The 20,771-nt window shown below is 45.6% G+C and overlaps 1 protein-coding gene across 1 annotated transcript in view; it reads left to right on the forward strand.

Moving 5' to 3' along the window:
* Positions 1-11,516, forward strand: part of PIP4K2B (phosphatidylinositol-5-phosphate 4-kinase type 2 beta) — a 53,758-nt gene extending 42,242 nt beyond the window's left edge. Inside the window, exons 9-10 of the mRNA XM_069751688.1 lie at positions 5,137-5,240; positions 5,326-11,516. Coding sequence (XP_069607789.1) covers positions 5,137-5,240; positions 5,326-5,406 — 185 coding nt within the window. The 3' untranslated portion in view covers positions 5,407-11,516. The remainder of the gene's footprint in view (positions 1-5,136; positions 5,241-5,325) is intronic.
* Positions 11,517-20,771: the final 9,255 nt, after the last annotated feature.

Consider the following 20,771-nt stretch of genomic DNA (forward strand, 5'->3'; position numbering starts at 1 on the left):
TAGTTGACAAAAAGGAAGTTTGCTGAGGAGAGTGTCAGTCTGCAGAGCAGAGCTTACCTGCCAGGGATTTGATGTACTGTAACTTGATCTCAGAGGTCTGCGATAATGAGGGTGTGAAGGCTGGCTGGAGAGGCTCTTATGATGTGGTTGGCCAGATACTGGAAAGTGGTGGCTGTAGGAGGAAGGGGCGGGCATATAGGAGGAAAAAGCATGCAGTCTCATGCGCTAGTAAGGAGGAGAAGGGGGATGGCATGTAAGCACCGGGCGCAAGGAAAGCTCACGCGATGGAGAGGAAGTAAGGGGTGAAGCCAAATGCTGAGGCTAGGCCGAACAAAAGCCGAAGTCGGCAGAGGGGAAGGGAGTGGCGCAGAGGTCAGAAGACGGCGTTGGCAGGAAGGGTCATGCTGGCAATGAGGAGAAGAAAATCATGTGGCATGATTTGTCATGCTGGCAATACCATCTCCTGCACAAGGGGGAAGATCTATTTTACATACTGAATATAATATGTTTTGATCTGATACAATACATTCATATTATATCAGATCAGCTGTCATGTGCTGGAAAAGGTGTCGGCTCATCTCCGGAGCCCACACCAAACAGGGAGGCGTCCAATGTCAGATATATCCATCATTGGACGTTAAGTACCGTAAGTTTGTTTTTTATTTTACCAAATTTTCTTATTTTAATTTTTTTTCTTTATAAATTTTTTTTAATTCTTGTTCTAAATTAAAAAAAAAATTTTTTTTCACTAAACACACTTGAATAAAATTTGGTATACACACACAAACACCGCATGCATGACAAAATGTCTGCCGCTCGTCTTAAACATGGTATTCAGCAGAGGAGGCATACGCTTTCTTTGCCTCAGACACAGATAGGGAGAGGATGCCACCTTCCTTTATTTTTTTTCATCATCCTCCTCTTCCTCAAGTGATATTGAACTGCCACGCAGACGCCTCAAAACAGAAAATGAACCAGCGCTCACCGTTACTGACCCTGTATGGACATCACCAACTGAAGATTGAGCCACAGAGTCCTAAATTTTTGGTGAAATCAGGAATCCAATTTTACACCACCAGCCTCACAGAAATAGACTTTTTAAAAATCTTTTTGTGAGAATTTTGTAAACCTCATGGTGGCTGAGATAAATTTGTACACACAGCGAATTTTGGCCCGACCCACCACTACTTCATTTTCTAACTAGACCCCTGTAGACGCAGAAAAAATAGACATTTTGGTGACTTGTCCTTCACCTGGGTTTATTTTAGAAGCCAGAACTTTGGCGATATTGGAGTTTTGACGTTTTATACAACACTTTACTGTTCCTCATGGTTATGACCAGTAAAAGACTTGAGGCCATCCACAAATTTTTGCATTACAATGATAATGCATGGTGTCCTACCCGAGATGACCCCAACTATGACCGATTTTTCAAAGTTCGACCAATCATTGAGCACTTCAGCAACAAGTTTGCTGAGGTGTACAGTCTCCAAAGAGACATCTGCGTTGATGATTCCCTAATACATTTCAAGAGGAGGCTCAATTTCCAGCAATATCTGCACAGTAAGAGAGCCAGGTACGGAATTAAACTATGCAAGTTGTTTGAAAGTACCTCGGGGTACACCCACAGGTTTAGAATGTATTAAGGGAACGACCTCCATGTTCAACCCCCTGATTGCCTCGCTGTCTTAGGAGTGAGCGGGAAAATTGTGTTGGATTTGGTGCAACCACTGCTGGATCAAGGTTATCACCTCTACTCAGAGATCTTATATACCATCATCCAAGTCCCACTCTGCACGAGCTACTGCAGCATTCGGTACTGTCCGCAAAAATCAGAGAGGTCTCCCAATATAGCAACAACATGCAGGCGATCACATACAAGGACAAAAAGGATGTCCTTTTGTATAAATTTCTGTGAAGCACCTGGGGATTCAAGATGCTCACCACACATCTAAATACATTCCTAGTTTCAAATATGGGGTCATTTGTGGGGAGGTGGGTTCCACTGTTTAGGCACATAAGGGGCTCTCCAAAATGCAACATGGCGTCTGCTCTTAACTCCAGCCAATTTTCCGTTCAAAAAGTCAAACAGATTTCCACCACATATGGGGTATCTGTGTGCTCATGTGAAATGGTACAACAGTTTTTGGGGTCTGTTTTCTCCTGTTACACTTACAAAAATAAAAAATTGGGGTCTAAGGGAAAATTATTTGTGAAAAAAGTTAATGTTCATTTTTTCCTTCCACGTTACTTTAGTTCCTGTGAAGCACCTGAAGGGTTAATAAACTTATTGACTGTGGTGTTGAGCACTTTGAGGGGTACAGCTTTCAGAGCGTGTAACTTTTGGGTATTTTCTGTCCTATAGACCCCTCAAAGTCACTTCAAATGTAATGTGGCCCCTAAAAAGATGATTTTGTAAATTATGTTGGAAAAATGAGAAATTGCTGGTCAACTTTTAGCCCTTCTAACTTCCTAACAACAACAAAAAAATTCTAAAATTGTGCTGATGGTAATGTAGATATGTGGGGAATGTTATTTATTAACTATGTTGTGTGACATAACGCTCTGGTTTAAGAGCATACAAATTAAGTTTTTAAAATTTCCGATTTTTTTTATTTTTTTTTTTTTTTTTCCACAAATAAACGCAAGTCATATCGACCAAATTTTACCACTATCATGAAGTACAATATGTCACAAAAACTATCTCCGAATCAGTGGGATACGTTGAAGCGATCCAGAGTTATTACCTCATAAACTGGTCAGAATTGTAAAATTTGGCCTGGTCAGGAAGGTGAAAACAGGCTTGGGGGGTAAAGGGGTTAATAGTGGATATACTATCCATGCCACTGGTCCAAAGTATTAGTCATTCCTGAGCATCCCCCCTGAAAGAGATAAGATTAACTCATTATTTGATATAACTAAATAGATCAGAATCAGGACACCCTAAGGGCTTAACTGTAGGGTTACAGCGAAGGCAACGGAGTCTGAGGAGGCCTAAAGGTACCGTCACATTAAGCGACGCTGCAGCGATATAGACAACGATGCCAATCGCTGCAGCGTCGCTGTGTGGTCGCTGGAGAGCTGTCACACAGACAGCTCTCCAGCGACCAACGATGCCGAGGTCCCCGGGTAACCAGGGTAAACATCGGGTTACTAAGCGCAGGGCCGCGCTTAGTAACCCGATATTTACCCTGGTTACCATTGTAAATGTAAAAAAACAAACAAACACTACATACTTACATTCCGGTGTCTGTCGTGTCCCTCGCCGTCAGCTTCCCGCACTGACTGTGAGGGCCGGCCGTAAAGCAGAGCACAGCGGTGACGTCACCGCTGTGCTTTACGGCCGGTGCTCACAGTCAGTGCGGGAAGCTGACGGCGAGGGACGCGACAGACACCGGAATGTAAGTATGTAGTGTTTGGGTTTTTTTACATTTACAATGGTAACCAGGGTAAATATCGGGTTACTAAGCGCGGCCCTGCGCTTAGTAACCCGATGTTTACCCTGGTTACCAGTGAAGACATCCCTGGATCGGCGTCACACACGCCGATTCAACGATGTCAGCGGGTGATCCAGCGACGAAATAAGGTGCTGGCCTTCTAGCTCCGACCAGCGATGTCACAGCAGGATCCTGATCGCTGCTGCGTGTCAAACACAACGATATCGCTATCCAGGACGCTGCAACATCACGGATCGTTATCGTTGTTAAGTTGTTCAGTGTGAAGGTACCTTTAGGCTATGTGCACACGGATCCGCAGCAGATTTTTAGGCGCAGAAACGCTGCAGATCCGCACTGTGATTTACAGTACAATGTAAATCAATGGGTAAAAAAAAAGTTGTGCGGAATTGCTGCGGATTTAAAAGAAGTGCATATCACTTTTGTGCGGATCTGCAGCGTTTCTGCACCCTTGCATGATAGAAATCCGCAGTGGCAAAAAACGCTGAAAATCCACATCAATTCCACGGCAAATCTGCAGCTGTGGATTCTGCCAGGAAATGCGGATTTTGTGCAGAAAATTCTGCACTACATTTCCTATGCGTTCACATAGCCTTACAGCCGCGTAAGTGAACAAATTGTAGCAGACTGATTAAATATGTCCCTTTCTGCTTTTGGTGCGCCGGAGCACAAGAAAGTGACAGCGCTGGAGAGTCGAAGCTCTGGCCCCATATGCGATACCCTTACTTTTCTCTGGCGCTCCGGACCTCCAGTGCTCCAGTTGCAAAAACGGCGAGTACTCCCTCAGCCAGGCAGCAGCTGTAACCTTGCTTCTTCATGGGCGTTTTGCTTTCTCCTTTCTAAAGATGTGACAATGTCTTTCATTTGCCAGCATCATGGAGGATTTTGGTATGCACCCAGGTGGATGAAGGGGAGAATTGGCAGACTGGTTGCTTTTAATTACCAGGGAGAAAAAGCTTTTCCATTTTGCGCTTCATTGCTCCATTGAAGAGATATTCAAATTTGTTTCTTTTACTGTGCAGTATGTGAAATTTCTGATTGTAATGCAACTGGATGTTTCTTCAGACTCTTCTCTTGGGGGAGGGGGAGGGTGTACTTTACACTCATTCCTCCCAGTTGCTGCATATCACTGCTCGCCAGCGTCTGAGACTGCTAGATTGGCAGCATCTGAACTAGATGGAAGCATACATCCCCGGAGGAGAAATGCCCATTTGGCTGCAAGCAGAGATTTCACATTCTGCGCTCCAAAATCAACATATGTGAATATCTCTGCAATGGAGCGATGCAGCGCAAAATGGAAGATGGTGGCAGAATCCAGGGAGCTCATGAATTTTTATAAGATGTTTAACTCCACTTTTTTGAACAAGTGACAGGTTCTTTTTTAAGGAACTTTTAGCTAAACCGTCCCTGTGATTTTCACTATGAACATGATGACAGTCCTGATATTTCTTCCTTATGCAGATTACTACTTTACATGGAAACTGTGCAAATTATGCTTCTGTTTTGTCCTGTGCCATTTGTTGCCAGTTTGTTTTGTGATGTCTCGGCAGCGGCGCACCCCGCAATCTTCTTGTCATTGTAGCCATAATTTAGTTTGGATTTGTTTTGGTGAGAATTCTCACTCGTATACATTTTTTTTTCATTGAAACATTATCTGTAACTTGTTTTTGTCTCCTGAAAGGTGCCCCGAAGAAAGAAGTCTATTTTATGGCAATCATTGACATATTGACGCCATATGATGCCAAGAAGAAAGCTGCGCATGCCGCCAAAACGGTCAAACATGGGGTAAGCTTAGAGCAGTACGTCTGCTAAATTAAGCCTAAGATTGTTTGCCACCTGCTATTCCACCTAATATTTTCCTGTCTTGTAGGCCGGAGCAGAAATCTCCACGGTGAATCCGGAGCAGTATTCCAAACGCTTCATTGAGTTCATGTCGAACATCCTTGCATAGCTCTCTGCACTTCCCCATTATCTGTGTCCAGAGAGATTAGCCTCCTGCTCCCGGTGTGTCAGTATGTGTGCGTGTGTCCAAGCGTCTGCATGAGTGTGAGTGAGCTGGTCCGTGCTGCATGCCCATCCTATTTGTACTCCCATTTTGCTAAAAGATTCAGTGTCTCTTTCCTTCTCCTGAATTTTAAATTTGTAATACTGAGTATAAAGGTCACAGAGGAACTGGTTACTGAGAGGTCACAGTGAATGTCATGTTGAATCCCCCATCCATGCCCACAACCTTACACTCCTTTTTAAAGTATTTTTTACTGTGCTCCTGCTCGGTGAGTGGTAAACCTCGCTGTTACAGAGCTCTTTTAATGAGCTGCCATTCCGGTATTACCGGCTTCAGCATTAATGCACTATTTATTTCCATGAAGGTGGAGAGACCCTGTATAAGGCCGGGGTCGCACTTGCGAGTGTGATGCAAGAAACTCGTGCATCAATACCCGGCACTGCCACCGGCACTCGGGACCGGAGCGTTCAGCTACATAGAAATACATGCTCCGATCCCGAGTGCCGGCGGCAGTGTCGGGTATTGATGCGCGAGTTTCTTGCATCACGCTCGCAAGTGTGACCCCGGCCTAAAGCAGATTTCCCCGTTTGACTATGGTCTCATTCACAGCTGTTAAATCTCTCATCTCTCGGAATTAATCATTTTACATCAGATGTTAGTTTGTCTCTTACTAGTCCCAATGTTGGACGCTGTCTGGATTACACGCTGAAACCGTCATGTATCAAAAGGACGTCCAGCAATCGGTTAGATAAAGTCATGATCTTTTGTTGGTCCACAATGAAATGTACATCACAAAACAATAGAAATGTGAGTAGTGGGGTACAGTAATGCGATTCAGGAGCCACTATTGTAATGATAGGACAGTGCATTCTAAAATGTCAGAAAACCCCCTACCTGTATTTATACATGGGGTTATGCATTTTAACATTGACCAATACCGTATCATGGCTTTATCCATGTAACTGTAAAATCTTCATTTTGATTGTTGCTATATTCTGTGCTGGCCTCAACAAGTATAAGGCTCCATGCACAAAAGTGAATTCAAAACATCTTGAAGGGCTGGCCTGGAATCTAAAACGTATTTTCTACCTATATCTTTACACCAGTATGTTTTTTGTAATTTGCTTTATTACACAATACCCTACACTTATCTACTTAATCCCTAATGTGTGAGGGTGTTTTTAACTGTACTTCCTGTGATGTCACGTATCAGACTACTCACAAGCAGAACATGGCAGGATGCTGGGGCTGCACTTAATCCTGCAGCATCTATTGCCCCTTCTGAAATAGGACATCACAAGGGGCAGTGCTGCAGGTACTCACTAGTTTCTTGCATCGCTATTGACTGTGAAGACGTCCTGGGTGATGAACACTGTGGGGAGTGGTGAGCGCAGTGACAGCTCTCTGGTTCTTCTGTACCTTCTGTGAAGATTGTCAGGGGCGGAGCTAGAAGCAATGAGTGACACCAACACTCACTAGAGCTGCACTTCCTGACGTCTTCATTCACAGAAGCGGAGACAGATATAGGGAGCTGGCGCTGCACTTACATCAGACACAGTGTCCATCACCAATGACTATCTTCAGAGGGTGCAGTGATGTACGACACTAGTAACTGCAGCACTGCCCCTGTGACGTCCTGTTCCAGGAGTATGGACTTTACGGGAAACAAGACATCACAGGAAGTACAGTACAAAAAAACCTTTAGAGATTAAGTAGACAGGGTTAAGTGTAGGGTATTGTGTAATAAAGCAAATTACATAAGTGGTTGGGGATGTAAGGATGGACAAAATACATTTTAGTTGCTTGACCACTCCTTTCAATACAAATTTGTGTATGCAGCATGCAACACTTTGTCCTTGGTTAAAGACTACAAACAAACCTTAATGTAGTTAGTCCTAATAATGCAGTTGTTAGTTTTCCATCTGCCTCCTCTCAAGTTAGGAAGCAAGGGAGTTGGGCCAAAACATGTCTGCAGAATCAACTACCCACAGGGTTTGTTTGTGTTCTGTTACCATGGAAATATATAGGTCTGCATAGCAGCTGGCCTATTTATTTTTCCCATTGCAATTAATAATTGATATTCAATCCAGGAAAGTCTCTCTTGTAATGGATGTAAGGATAGATATGTTACATATTAATTCTGTACCGATGTTTCATTTGGTTTATAACCTCGTATCATCTTCTTGGCTCCCACTGCCTCATGATTAATCCTCCTTCTATAAGAATAAGTGTAGACTGTCATTAGAAAGCAGTACTGCAGATGATCGGTCGAGGTGAGACAGAGCGTCATTATTTTAGTTTTTTTTAATTGGCACAAATAGCAGTATTGTATGATCGCTCCTTGTCCGAGGCCTCTTCTGTAGTCCGCTAATGAAAGCCGCTCTGGTTTACAGACCGCGTGCTGCTAGTACTGCCTTTTTATAAGTTCTAGTATTCATGTGAAGTATATTTGGCCCAGGAAAAAGATGTCACCAAGCATTTACCATGATGCATGTCCTCTGCAGGCAAAGAAGCACAAATTACTGAGCCAAAATTACAGTGTGAAAGCCTCCACAGCTCTGCACTAGGGTCTATACACTTTACTCTGCAAACTGATAGTGTAGTGGTCCATACCTGCAGGCAAGATGGCGGCCGGCATCACAGGTGACCATGTATAAGTCCAGCTTATCTAATTGCCACTAAAGACTTGTTTTCAGTTTACTACCCACTACTGGTAACATGGTTATGTTCAGAGGTTTTTTATAGTTTTTGTTTTAAGCAAATTCTCCTCAAAATTATTTTTAGAAAACACTTTAATTTCTTTTGAAAATCTACTTTGCTGTTCAGATGGTTTTTTTTTTTTTTAGTATCCTGATTAAGGGTATGTGCACACGTTGCGGAATGGCCGCTGCGGATTCGCAGCAGTTTTCCATCAGGTTTACAGTACCATGTAAACCTATGGAAAACCAAATCCGCTGTGCCCATGATGCCGAAAATACCGCACGGAAACGCAGCGTTGTTTATTCCGCAGCATGTCAATTCTTTGTGCAGATTCCGCAGCGTTTTACACCTGCTCCATAATAGGAATCCGCAGGTGTAATCCGCACAAAAAAGGCACTGAATCCGCGGGTAACCTGCAGGTAAAACAGTGCGTTTTAGCTGCGGATTTTTAAAAAATGGTGGCAAAAAATCCACACACGAATCCGCAACGTCGGCACATAGTGCCTTTTCTGGAGCAGAGTTAGGCTATCAAATCCAAAGGCTGCAAGAAGAACTTCTAAAATTAGGCAAAACTCCCTCTACCACCCCCTCCTTCACAAAAGGAGCATTTCCTGGGGTGATTCGCCTTATGGTGCAAGATGGAGAAAACAATCACGTCATTGGGGCACAGGAAACAATGGGTGTATGCTGCTGACACTAGGCCATATAAAAGTTAGCTCCAATGCAGTAGCAGGATACACCCACCATCCAGAGCCAAATAGACCTGTTTTTGCTTATATGACCTCTTTAATTAAAGGGATTTTATAGGATTAGCAAACACAGCTACTTTCGTCCACAGGTCATGAATGGTTTGCATCTCAGCCCTATTCACTTCAATGGAGTTCAGTTGCAATACAAGACACTACTCATTAATAATAATAATAATAATTTTATTTCTATAGCGCCAATATATTCCGCAGCACTTTACATTTTAGAGGGGACTTGTACAGACAATAGACATTACAGCATAACAATAAACACATAGATCATTGACGCGTAGCCATGTTTCCAATCCTGGACAATTCCTTTAACCCCTTCCCGACCTCCGCCGTACTATTAATGCGGAGGTCAGGTCCCCTGCTTTGAAGTGGGCTCCGGCGGGGAGCCCACCTCAAAGCCGGGATATGTCAGCTGTTTTGAACAGCTGACATGTGCCCACAATAGCAGCGGGTGAAATAGCGATTCACCCGCCGCTATAAACCAGTTAAATGCCGCTGTCAGACGCTGACAGCGGCATTTAACCGGCGCTTCCAGCCACGCAGTAGGAAATTATTGCATCGCCGACTCCCGTCACATGATCAGGGGTCAGCGATGCGTCAGGATGGTAACCATAGAGGTCCTTGAGACCTCTATGGTTACTGATGCCGGCCTGCTGTGAGCGCCACCCTGTGGACGGCGCTCATAGCAAGCCTGCATTTCAGCTACGTAGCAGCGATCTGATGATTGCTGCTATGTAGCAGAGCCGATCCAGTTGTGCCAGCTTCTAGCCTCCCATGGAGGCTATTGAAGCATGGCAAAAGTTAAAAAAAAGTTTTGAAAAATATGAAAAAAATAAAAAAAAAATATAAGTTTAAATCACCCCCCCCCCCCCTTTGCCCCATTCAAAATAAAATAAAAAAAATCAAACCTACACATATTTGGTATCGCCGCGTTCAGAATCGCCCGATCTATCAACAAAAAAAAAGGATTAACCTGATCGCTAAACAGATTAGCGAGAAAAAAATTTGAAACGCCAGAATTACGTTTTTTTGGTCGCCGCGACATTGCATTAAAATATAATAACGGGCGATCAAAAGAACGTATCTGCATCAAAATGGTATCATTAAAAACTCCAGGTCGGCACGCAAAAAATAAGGCATCACCCGACCCCAGATCACAAAAAATGGAGACGCTACGTGTATCGGAAAATGGCACTTTTTTATCAAAGTTTGGAATTTTTTTTTACCACTTAGATAAAATGTAACCTAGTCATGTTTGGTGTCTATGAACTCGTAATAACCTGTAGAATCCAAATGGCAGGTTAGTTTTAGCATTTAGTGAAACTAGCAAAAAAGCCAAACAAAAAACAAGTGTGGGATTGCACTTTCTTTTGCAATTTCACCGCACTTGGAATTTCCCCCCCGTTTTCTAGTACACAACATGCTAAAACCAATGATGTCGTTGAAAAGTGCAACTTGTCCCGCAAAAAACAAGCCATCGCATGGCCATATTGACGGAAAAATAAAAAAGTTATGGCTCTGGGGAGGAGGGAAGTGAAAAACGAGAACGCAAAAACGGAAAAGGGCAAGGTCGTGAAGGGGTTAAGCTGGTTCATTCTGCAAGGGGCACTAGTAGTCAATTTTTTTTCGCTGGGGGAAATGATCATTTATACGACTTATGTGTAAACCAATAGGCACCTGTGTAGTGCAAGGCGACAGTGCACTTCTTCATGAATGATGTCTCCTACAGATCAGTGTAATGGACCCTAGTGGACTGTGGCTGCTAACTGCAGAAGACCATGCAATCTTGGGCTGCACTTAATCTATAAAGGATTCCAAAAATGTTACATTTAGTCCCAGAATACATTTTGTTACCGTTGCCGGTGTTCCACGGCTAACTTGCCTGGCAGCTAAGGTTCTTGCCATAACCCCAACTATTTGTCTTCTAGCACCCCCCACCCCCAGATCTAAACCTGGTTTAATAGAAGTGTTCTGTAATCTGTTTACATATGAGGTAGCATTCTGTTATAAATGCTAATTGTTTTGACAGTATTGTTTTATTAATGCGATGCAATTGTTTTAATTTTTTAAGAACGAAAAAAGGGATTTTCTTTTCTCTGGTCTTTGTCTTCTAGGTATTGGGTCAGGCAGCCTATGGTTCTCGTCCACTGCTAAATTACACACCCCACCCAGTGTTCTGCCATGCAGTGTGGGGTCCTGTAGTCTGGACAGTCCAGGGAGCCGCGGCTCCTCTTATCCTATTTGGTTATCTTTTATTCATTGAATATATGTATTTAAGAATATTAATCATGGTATATATGGTTGTCTGACTTTTTTTTTATGATCTGTAGTTTGAATGCTGGTGTCCTCCCTTGCATTGTTTTAAACGGGTGGGTGGGGAAGGAGATAAAAAATTGAAAAAAAAGTACATAGACAATTTTAAAGTTGCTCAAAAATTGACTGGAGATTAGTGGGAATATTTTCCAGCTCCTGCACAGACAATATTGTCAAGTATTCACAGGGAAGGAGTTAATATTCCCACAAACAGACGTTTTGCCAAATTTTTGTTTTCCTTCATCAAATGTAAAACTTGTCAATAAAAGTGAGTGTTCTTGGTTACTTGTGTTGTTTTATTTATAAGGAAGTTTGTTACTGAAAAATCTGAATTTTTGTGTTACTCACCGTAAAATCCCTTTCTCCGAGACGCTCATTGGGGGACACAGGACTGTGGGTATATGCTACTGCCGCCAGGAGGCTGACGCTAAGTAAACAAAAAAAAAGTTAGCTCCTCCTCTGCCGTATACACCCTGACACTGGCCGCAGGTGAATCCAGTTTGGTGCAGAAAAGCAGTAGGAGAACAAAAAATAAATCAGCTTTAACACAGGTGCAACATGTCTAGAAACAAAACCACCTAATAATAAAGAAGCCATCTGGCTAACAGGGTGGGTGCTGTGTCCCCCAATGAGCGTCTCGGAGAAAAGGATTTTACGGTGAGTAACACAAAAATCCAGATTTCTCCTTTGTCTTGTTGGGCGACACAGGACGGTGGGACGTCCTAAAGCAGTCCCTTAGTGCAGGGGTCCCCAACTTCAGTCCTCAAGGCCCACCAACACGTCATGTTTTCAGGATTTCCTTTGCATTGCACAGGTGATGCAATTATTACCTGGGCAAGACTAAGGAAATCCTGAAAACATGACATGTTGGTGGGCCTTGAGGACTGGAGTTGGGGACCCCTGCCTTAGTGGGAAACAGACTCCACGGTATAAGTCCTAAGCACCTATTGCCTATAGATGTGCTTCCACTACATGGAGAATCCTCCTACCCAGACTTGCATCCGCTGAAGCCTGAATATGGATATTATAGTGTTTAGAGAAAGTGTGTAGACTGGACCAGGTCGCCGCCTTGCAAACCTGTTCCGCTGGTGCCGAAGAGCCCAGGAAGCGCCCACTGCCCGAGTGGAGTGTCCCCTGATCCCAGCCACGCCTGTGCCTCTGATGCGGTAGGACTCCTGAATAGTCAAACGAATACACCTGGCTATGGCCAATCTTGAGGCCGCTAGTCCCTTCCTGCGACCCTCAGGGAGGACAAACAGAGCATCTGTCTGCTGAAAGGATGCTGTCCGAGACTCATCTCCTGAGAGCTCTCACCAGATCCTGTGTATGGAGAGCCCTTTCCACATGGTGCGTTAGCGCCGGGCTAAACGAAGGCAAGACAATGTCCTCATTCATGTGGCACGAGGAAACAACCTTTGGCAAAAAAGGGGGAGCTGGCCTAAGTACCACCTTATCCTGATGAAAATGCAAAAACGGAGCTCGGCAGGATAGAGCCGCCAGCTCCGAGACTCGCCTGATGGATGGTATGGCCACTAAAAATACTACCATCCAGGAAAGGTATGTCAAGGAGATGTCCTGAAGAGGCTCAAATGAAGATTCCTGCAGGACCCCTAAGACCAGGTTAAGGTCCCAAGCGTCCAGGGGAGCCTTGTAAGGCGGTACCATGTGAGCAACGCCTTGTATGAAGGTCTTCACCTGTAAATTAGTAGCGATCATGAGCTGAAAAAAAGACAGACAAGGCCGATATCTGTCTTTTAAGGGTACTTGGTGCTAGACCCAAATCCAGGCCGGCTTGGAGGAACGCTAAAATGTTGGGGATAGAGAAATGAAGCAGGAAATAACCGTGCTCTCTGCACCATGCGAAGAAGACTTTCCAGGTGTGATGGTAGATATGTGCTGAGGCGGGCTTCCAGGCGCTAATCATAGTAGCGGACACCTTTTGGGAGAACCCGGCCTGGATTAGAATTCAAGATTCAACGGCCAGGCCGTTAAACACAGTGCCCCTGAGCTCAGGTGGTAGATGGGGCCCTGGGAGAGAAGGTCCGCACGCTCTGGCAGCCGCCAGGGAGTCTCCGTGAGCAGCTGTACTAGGTCTGGGTACCAAGACCATCCAGGCCAATCTGGAGCAACCAGGATTTCTGGGACCCGCTCTATCTTGATCTTCCTGATGACTCTTTGGAGCAGTGGCAGTGGAGGAAACAGGTATGGGAGGTGAAACTGGTTCCAAGGTAGGACTAACACATCTATGGCGATTGCCTGTGGATCCCGGTATCGGGCGACCAACTTGGGCACTTTGGTGTTTACCCTGGAGGCCATGAAGTCTACGTCCGGGGTCCCCCAGCGTTGGCAAATCTGTTGGAAAGCATCGGGGTGAAGCGACCACTCCCCGAACGCCAGACCCTGTTGAGCTGAGTAAATCTGCCACCCAGTTCTCCTCGCCCGGAGTGTGGACTGCCGAGATCACAGAGTGGTACTTCTCAGCCCAGCAGAGGATCTGTTTTACCTCATGCATGGCCACCTTGCTGTGGGTACCCCCTTGATGATTTATGTACGCCACGGCTGTGGCATTGTCCGATTGGATCCGAACGGGGCATCCTGCCAGAAGATAATGAAAGTGCAGTAGAGCCAGCCAAATAGCCTGAATCTCCAGAAGGTTGATCAGGAGGGCTGACTCCCTTGAGGACCAGCATCCCTGGGCTGTATGTTGGCAAAACACCGCTTTCCATCCGAGGAGACTGGCATCGGTCATGAGCACCAGCCAATGGCCTGGGGGAAGTTTCCCCTGTTCAAGGGAGGAACTCACTGTCCACCATGCAAGTGCCTGTCTGACCTGAGTGGACAGACGGCACCAGAGATTGAGAGAGAATGGGATCATATCCCAAGCTGCCAAGAGGGCATGCTGTAGGGGATGAAGATGGAGTTGCGCAAATGGAACGGCTTCTATCACTGCCACCATCCTTCCTAAAACTCTCATGCAAAACCGGATGGTGTGAGGAACTGGCTGGCGAAGAACCGGCACTTCCTGCCGGAGTGCTAGGACCTTGTCCTGGGGGAGTATTGTGAGCCCTCGGGAGGTGTTGAAGATCATCCCTAGAAAGGTGATCCTCTGAGATGGCACAGGAGACTATTTTCTTAACCCATTATCTATCAATGTCTTTTTTTGGGGAGGCCTAATCTTTTGCTTCTTGCAACTAAGATTTTATAATTGTTACAAATAGGTCCAATTTTTTGTGTTGTGTTTGTAAAATGAATGTTTTCAAAATAGGAAATCATGTAATTGTCATTTTTAATTGAATGTTGGGACGCCCTTTTCTGAAAAATCCGTAAAATGAAAATTTCTAATTTGGCAAGTAATGGGTTAAATTCACAAGCCATCCCAGGCGAGTGAGAGTATCTAGCGTGATGCGGACACTTTCCTCACAGGCCTAAAAAGATGGACCCTTGACTAGAAGGTCGTCAAAATATGGCAAGAATGCTACACCTCGGGAATGCAGGATGGACACCACGGCCGCCATGACCTTTGTGAACACCCTGGGGGCGGAGGCCTGCCCGAAAGGCAAGGCTGTGAACTGAAAATGCAGATTGCTGATGGTGAAACGAAGAAACCTCTGATGTGGGGGCAATATGGGGATGTGAAGACATGTCTTGGATATCTATAGACGCCAAATATTTTCCATTTTCCATGACAGCAATGACCGAGCGGAAAGATTCAATTCGGAAATAAAGAATGCTGACAAACCTGTTCAGAAGCTTCAGGTCCAGAATGGGCCTTACTGCCCCGTCCTTTTTGGGGACTATGAATAGGTTGGAAAAGAAGCCTTGAAATTTTCCGTCCTCCGGTACAGAGACGATAACTCCGCTGAGCCGAAGAGACTCGACAGCCTTGAATAAGGCCCCTACAAGGAATTCTGAACTGAGAAGACGAGACAGAAAAAAATTTACTCTGGGGACAGCTGACAAACTATCTTGTGAGGACACCAGCTCTCTAAAGCCCCCGTCACACATAGCGAGATCGCTAGCGAGATCGCTGCTGAGTCACAAGTTTTGTGACGCAACAGCGACCTCAGTAGCGATCTCGCTATGTGTGACACGTAGCAGCGACCAGGCCCCTGCTGTGAGATCACTGGTCGTGTCGGAATGGCCTGGACCTATTTTTGATCGTTGAGGTCCCGCTGGGTAGCACACATCGCTGTGTTTGACACCTTACCAACGACCTCGGTGACAGGACGTCCCATTGAATCGTCATGAAATAGCATCGTTGTACAGGTCGCCGCATTGCTGCTGCGTCATTGGGGAGATCTCACTGTTTGACATCTCACCAGCGACCACATAGCGACGGAGCAACGATCCCTGACAGATCGTATCGTTGTCGGGATCGCTTAAGCGTCGCTATGTGTGACGGGGCCTTTACCCATCTGTCGTGTATGACAGTAAGCCAGACTCGACGAAACCAGAGTAGGCGGCCGCCCACTCTGCTGGTGACGACCGGAGACTGCCTCCAGTCATTCGGATGAAAATCTGGAGGGCCTAGATCCTCTAGATTTTGGCTGGTAGGACCGCATCCTGCCCAATGGGTTGATTCTGTATGAGATCTGACGATCCCTGTTCTGATTAGGCCGACCCGAACTGACGGGGTCAGCCACCGCTGTCCACCTAGGTTTTCGAAAGGACCTAAACCGTGCCTGAAATCAGTGACGAAATGGCTGCTGAATCCTTTGCTGCGGGAGGAAGTTGCTTCCCCCTACCCCATGGTGTCAGAAATTAGTTGATCTAATATTTGGCCGAATAATCGGCCACTCTGATAAAGCAAAAAAGTAAGGGACTTTTTTGAGATTGAGTCTGCCCGCCATGTCCTCAACCATAGAGCCCTCCTAATGGAAATTACGTTTTCGGCAGCCAGTGCTGCGCAGTTCGCTGCATGCATTTGCGGCAGCCAGTGCTGCGCAGTTCGCTGCATCTAAAAGATGCATTAATCAAATAGTCTCCCGCTAAAGCGATCTGATTTGAGATTTCGGCCACCTCTGATGGCAGGTCCCTATCCTGCAGGGCTCTATTCAAAGACTTACCAGTATATCATGGCCTTAGCTACCCACGTCGCCGCAAAAGAGGGCTGAACCTAAAGCTTCAAACACTGAGCGAGCCAGGCTCTCAATGAGCCGATCAGTTGGATCGTTAATAAAATAACCATTAGGGATAACAAAGTTTTAGAAGCCAATCGTGACACGGCTGGATCCACCGAAGGGGATTCTGCCTACTTCTTACAGAGTTCAGGAATGAAAGGATATCTTTAGTTCAGGGCCCTCTGACCCGAGAACCGCTTGTCTGGCCGCTCCCTGTGACGCACTATATCCTCAAACTCTGGGTGAGTGCAAAATACTCTGAGACTGTTTGGTCCCTTTGCATGACACCCCACGACCCAATGCCAAGGTGGATTCATCATCCATACCCAGGGTTTGGTTGACTGCCTCAATAAGGCTATCTATTGTCTCCTGGTAATTAGGCGCCTCTAAATTGAGGGACCCTTCAGAATCGTAATACGAGTTTTGTTCACAAACCTCTTCTGGAGAGGGAGAGCGAGAGACGGAACTCATGGATGCAGAGGCACCAGAGGCCGCTGTGTGGGTTCATTTCCCTCGTGTCTGCTTAGTGAGAGTGCGGCCCTTGCAGGCCGGAGGTTCCTGTGAGATGGAGGATCCCTCCAAGACAGGCAAACCACTGTCCCTGCCCCTATCTGGGGCCTGAAGGGACTCGATTGCTCTAGTTAGTGACACCATAGATTGCAACAGAGACAGGGCCCATTCCGGGGGACCCGACACTGGGCTCAGTCGCAGTGGAGGGCTCCTGAGCGCGTTCAGAATTGCAGGCATCACAGAACCGATTGCTCTGGGCATGCTGAAAGGCAGACCGACAGGCCAAACATGAGGTATATAATACCTTATGAGTCTTGTTCCTTCTGGACATGGTGGACCTGCTGCCGAGAAAAATCCCAAATTTAGATTAGGCCAGTCTCACACGGCCAGATAATTCCGGTACCGGAAAAATCAGTACCGGAATTATCCGTGTCCGTGTGCCGGTGCCTTTCTGTGGCACATCAGTGTGGCACACGTGTGCCCACTGGGTACCACACGCACCGTGCAGGAGACAGCGCTAAAGTTTAGCGCTGTCCCCTGCATCTGTTGTTGAAGCCGCGATTCATATCTTCCCTGCAGTAGCGTTTGCTGTAGAGAAGATATGAATAATCGTGTTTTACCCCTTAGTGACAGAGCCAATTTGGTACTTAATGACCGAGCCAATTTTTGCAATTCTGACCACTGTCACTTTATGAGGTTATAACTCTGGAACGCTTCAACGGATCCCGCTGATTCTGAGATTGTTTTTTCGTGACATATTGTACTTCATGTTAGTGGTAACATTTCTTCAATATTACTTGCGATTTTTTATGAAAAAAACGGAAATATGGCGAAAATTTTTAAAATTTTGCAATTTTCAAACTTTGTATTTTTATGCCCTTGAATCAGAGAGATAGGTCACGAAAAATAGTTAATAAATAACATTTCCCACATGTCTACTTCACATCAGCACAATTTTGGAACCAAAATTTTTTTTTTTATTAGGGAGTTATAAGGGTTAAAAGTTGACCAGCAATTTCTCATTTTTACAACACCATTTTTTTTTTAGGGACCACATCACATTTGAAGTCATTTTGAGGGGTCTATATGATAGAAAATAATGAAGTGTGACACCATTCTAAACACTACACCCCTCAAGGTTCTCAAAACCACATTCAAGAAGTTTATTAACCCTTTACGTGCTTCACAGGAACTGAAACAATGTGGAAGGAAAAAATGAACATTTAACTTTTTTTTGCAAACATCTTAATTCAGAACCATTTTTTTTATTTTCACAAGTGTAAAAACAGAAATGTAACCATAAATTTTGTTATGCAATTTCTCCTGAATACGCCAATACCCCATATGTGGGGGTAAACCACTTTTTGGGCGCACCGCAGAACTTAGAAGTGAAGGAGCGCCGTTTGACTTTTTCAATGCAGAATTGGCTGGAATTGAGATCGGACGCCATGTCACGTTTAGAGAGCCCCTGATGTGCCTAAACAGTGGAAACTCCCCACAAGTGACACCATTTTGGAAACTAGACCCCTTAAGGAACTTATCTAGATGTGTGGTGAGCACTTTGAACCCCCAAGTGCTTCACAGAAGTTTATAACGTAGAGCTGTGAAAATAAAAAATCGCTTTTGTATACACAAAAATGATCTTTTCGCCCACAAATTCTTATTTTCACAAGGGTAACAGGAGAAATTAGACCGCTAAAGTTGTTGTGCAATTTCTCCTGAGTACGTCGATACCCAATATGTGGGGGTAAACCACTGTTTGGGCGCACCGCAGAGCTTGGAAGAGAAAGAGTGCCGTTTTACTTTTTCAATGTAGAATTGGCTGGAATTGAGATCGGACGCCATGTCGCGTTTGGAGAGCCCCTGATGTACCTAAACTGTAGAAATCCCCCACAAGTGACCCCATTTTGGAAACTAGACCCCCCATGGAACTTATCTAGATGTGTGGTGAGAACTTTGAATGCCCAAGTGCTTCACAGAAGTTTAGAATGCAGAGTCGTGAAAATAAAAAATATTATTTTTTCCACAAAGATATTGTAGCCCCCAAGTTTTTATTTTCACAAGGGTAACAGGAGAAATTGGACGACTAAAGTTGTTGTCCAATTTATCCTGCGTATGCTGATGCCCCATATGTGGGGGTAAACCGCTGTTTGGGCGCACGGCAGAGCTCGGAAGGGAAGGAGCGCCGTTTTGGAATGCAGACTTTGATAGAATGGTCTGCGGGTGTTATGTTGCGTTTGCAGAGCTCCTGATGTACCTAAACAGTAGTAACCCCCCACAAGTGACCCCGTTTTGGAAACTAGACCCCCCAAGGAACTTATATAGATGTGTGGTGAGAACTTTGAATGCCCAAATGCTTCACAGAAATTTATAATGCCGAGTCATAAAAAAAAAATAGATATATTTTTCCACAAAAAAGATTTTGTAGCCCCCAAGTTTTTATTTTCACAAGGGTAACAAGAGAAATTGGACCCCGGAAGTTGTTGTCCAATTTATCCCGAGTACGCTGATGCCCCATATGTGGGGGTAACCCACTGTTTGGGCGCACGGCAGAGCTCAGAAGGGAGGGAGCACCATTTGACTTTTTGAGCGCAAAATTGGCTGTCGTGTTTGGAGACCCCCTGATGTAACTAAACAGTGGAAACCCCCCAATTCTAGCTCCAATCCTAACCCCAACACACCCCTAACCCTAATCCCAACCTGATCCATAATCCTAATCACACCCTAACCATAATCACAACCCTTACCCCAAAACAACCCTGTCAACCCTAACCATAACCCTAATCAAAACCCTAAATCCAACACACCCCTAATCCTAATCTCAACCCTAACCTCAAACCTAACCCTAATCCCAATACACCCCTAACCCTAATCACAACCCTAACCTTAACCCTAATCCCAAACCTAACCCTAATCCCAAGCGTAACCCTAATGCCAACCTTAACCCTAATACCAACCCTAATCCAAACCCTAATCCCAACTCTAACCCTAACTTTAGCCCCAACCCTAGCCCTAAGGCTACTTTCACACTTGCGTCGTTTGGCATCCGTCGCAATCCGTCGTTTTGGACAAGAAACGGATCCTGCAAATGTGCCCGCAGGATGCGTTTTTTGCCCATAGACTTGTATTGCCGACGGATCGTGACGGATGGCCACACGTCGCGTCCGTCGTGCACTGGATCAGTTGTGTTTTGGCGGACCGTCGGCACAAAAAAAGTTCAATGAAACGTTTTTTTGTACGTCGCATCCGCCATTTCTGACCGCACATGCGTGGCCGTAACTCCGCCCCCTCCTCCCCAGGACATAAATTGGGCAGCGGATGCGTTGAAAAACTACAGCCGCTGCCCACGTTGTGCACAATTTTCACAACGTGCGTCGGTATGTCGGGCCGACGCATTGCGACGGCCCCGTACCGACGTAAGTGTGAAAGAAGCCTAACCCTAAATTTAGCCCCAACCCTAACCCTAAATTTAGCCCCAACCCTAGCCCTAACCCTAATTTTAGCCCTAACTGCTGTTCTCCTGCCGGCCAGCAGATGGAGACAGATGGCGGGCGCACTGCGCATGCGCCCACCATTTTCTTTTGCCGGCGGCCAGGAGGAGCAGCAGGAGGATCCAGGGACGCAGGTGAGTATTGTAGGGTCCCCGAATCCCCCTATTTCTCTGTCCTCTGATGTGCGATCACATCAGAGGACAGAGAATTACACTTTACTTTTTTTTTTTTGCGGTCGCCGGTAAACAGTTAATTACCGGCGATCACAAAACAGGGGTCGGTAAAACCGACCCCGATCATGCTCTTTGGGGTCTCGGCTACCCCCGGCAGCCGAGACCCCAAAGATTCTCGCGGGGCCGGCCGGCGGACTGCGCATGCGCCCGCCATTTTTAAGATGGCGGCGCCCACCGGGAGCACCG

The sequence above is a fragment of the Ranitomeya imitator genome, chromosome 2, assembly GCF_032444005.1.
Source record: "Ranitomeya imitator isolate aRanImi1 chromosome 2, aRanImi1.pri, whole genome shotgun sequence".
NCBI classification, from domain to species: Eukaryota; Metazoa; Chordata; class Amphibia; order Anura; family Dendrobatidae; genus Ranitomeya; species Ranitomeya imitator.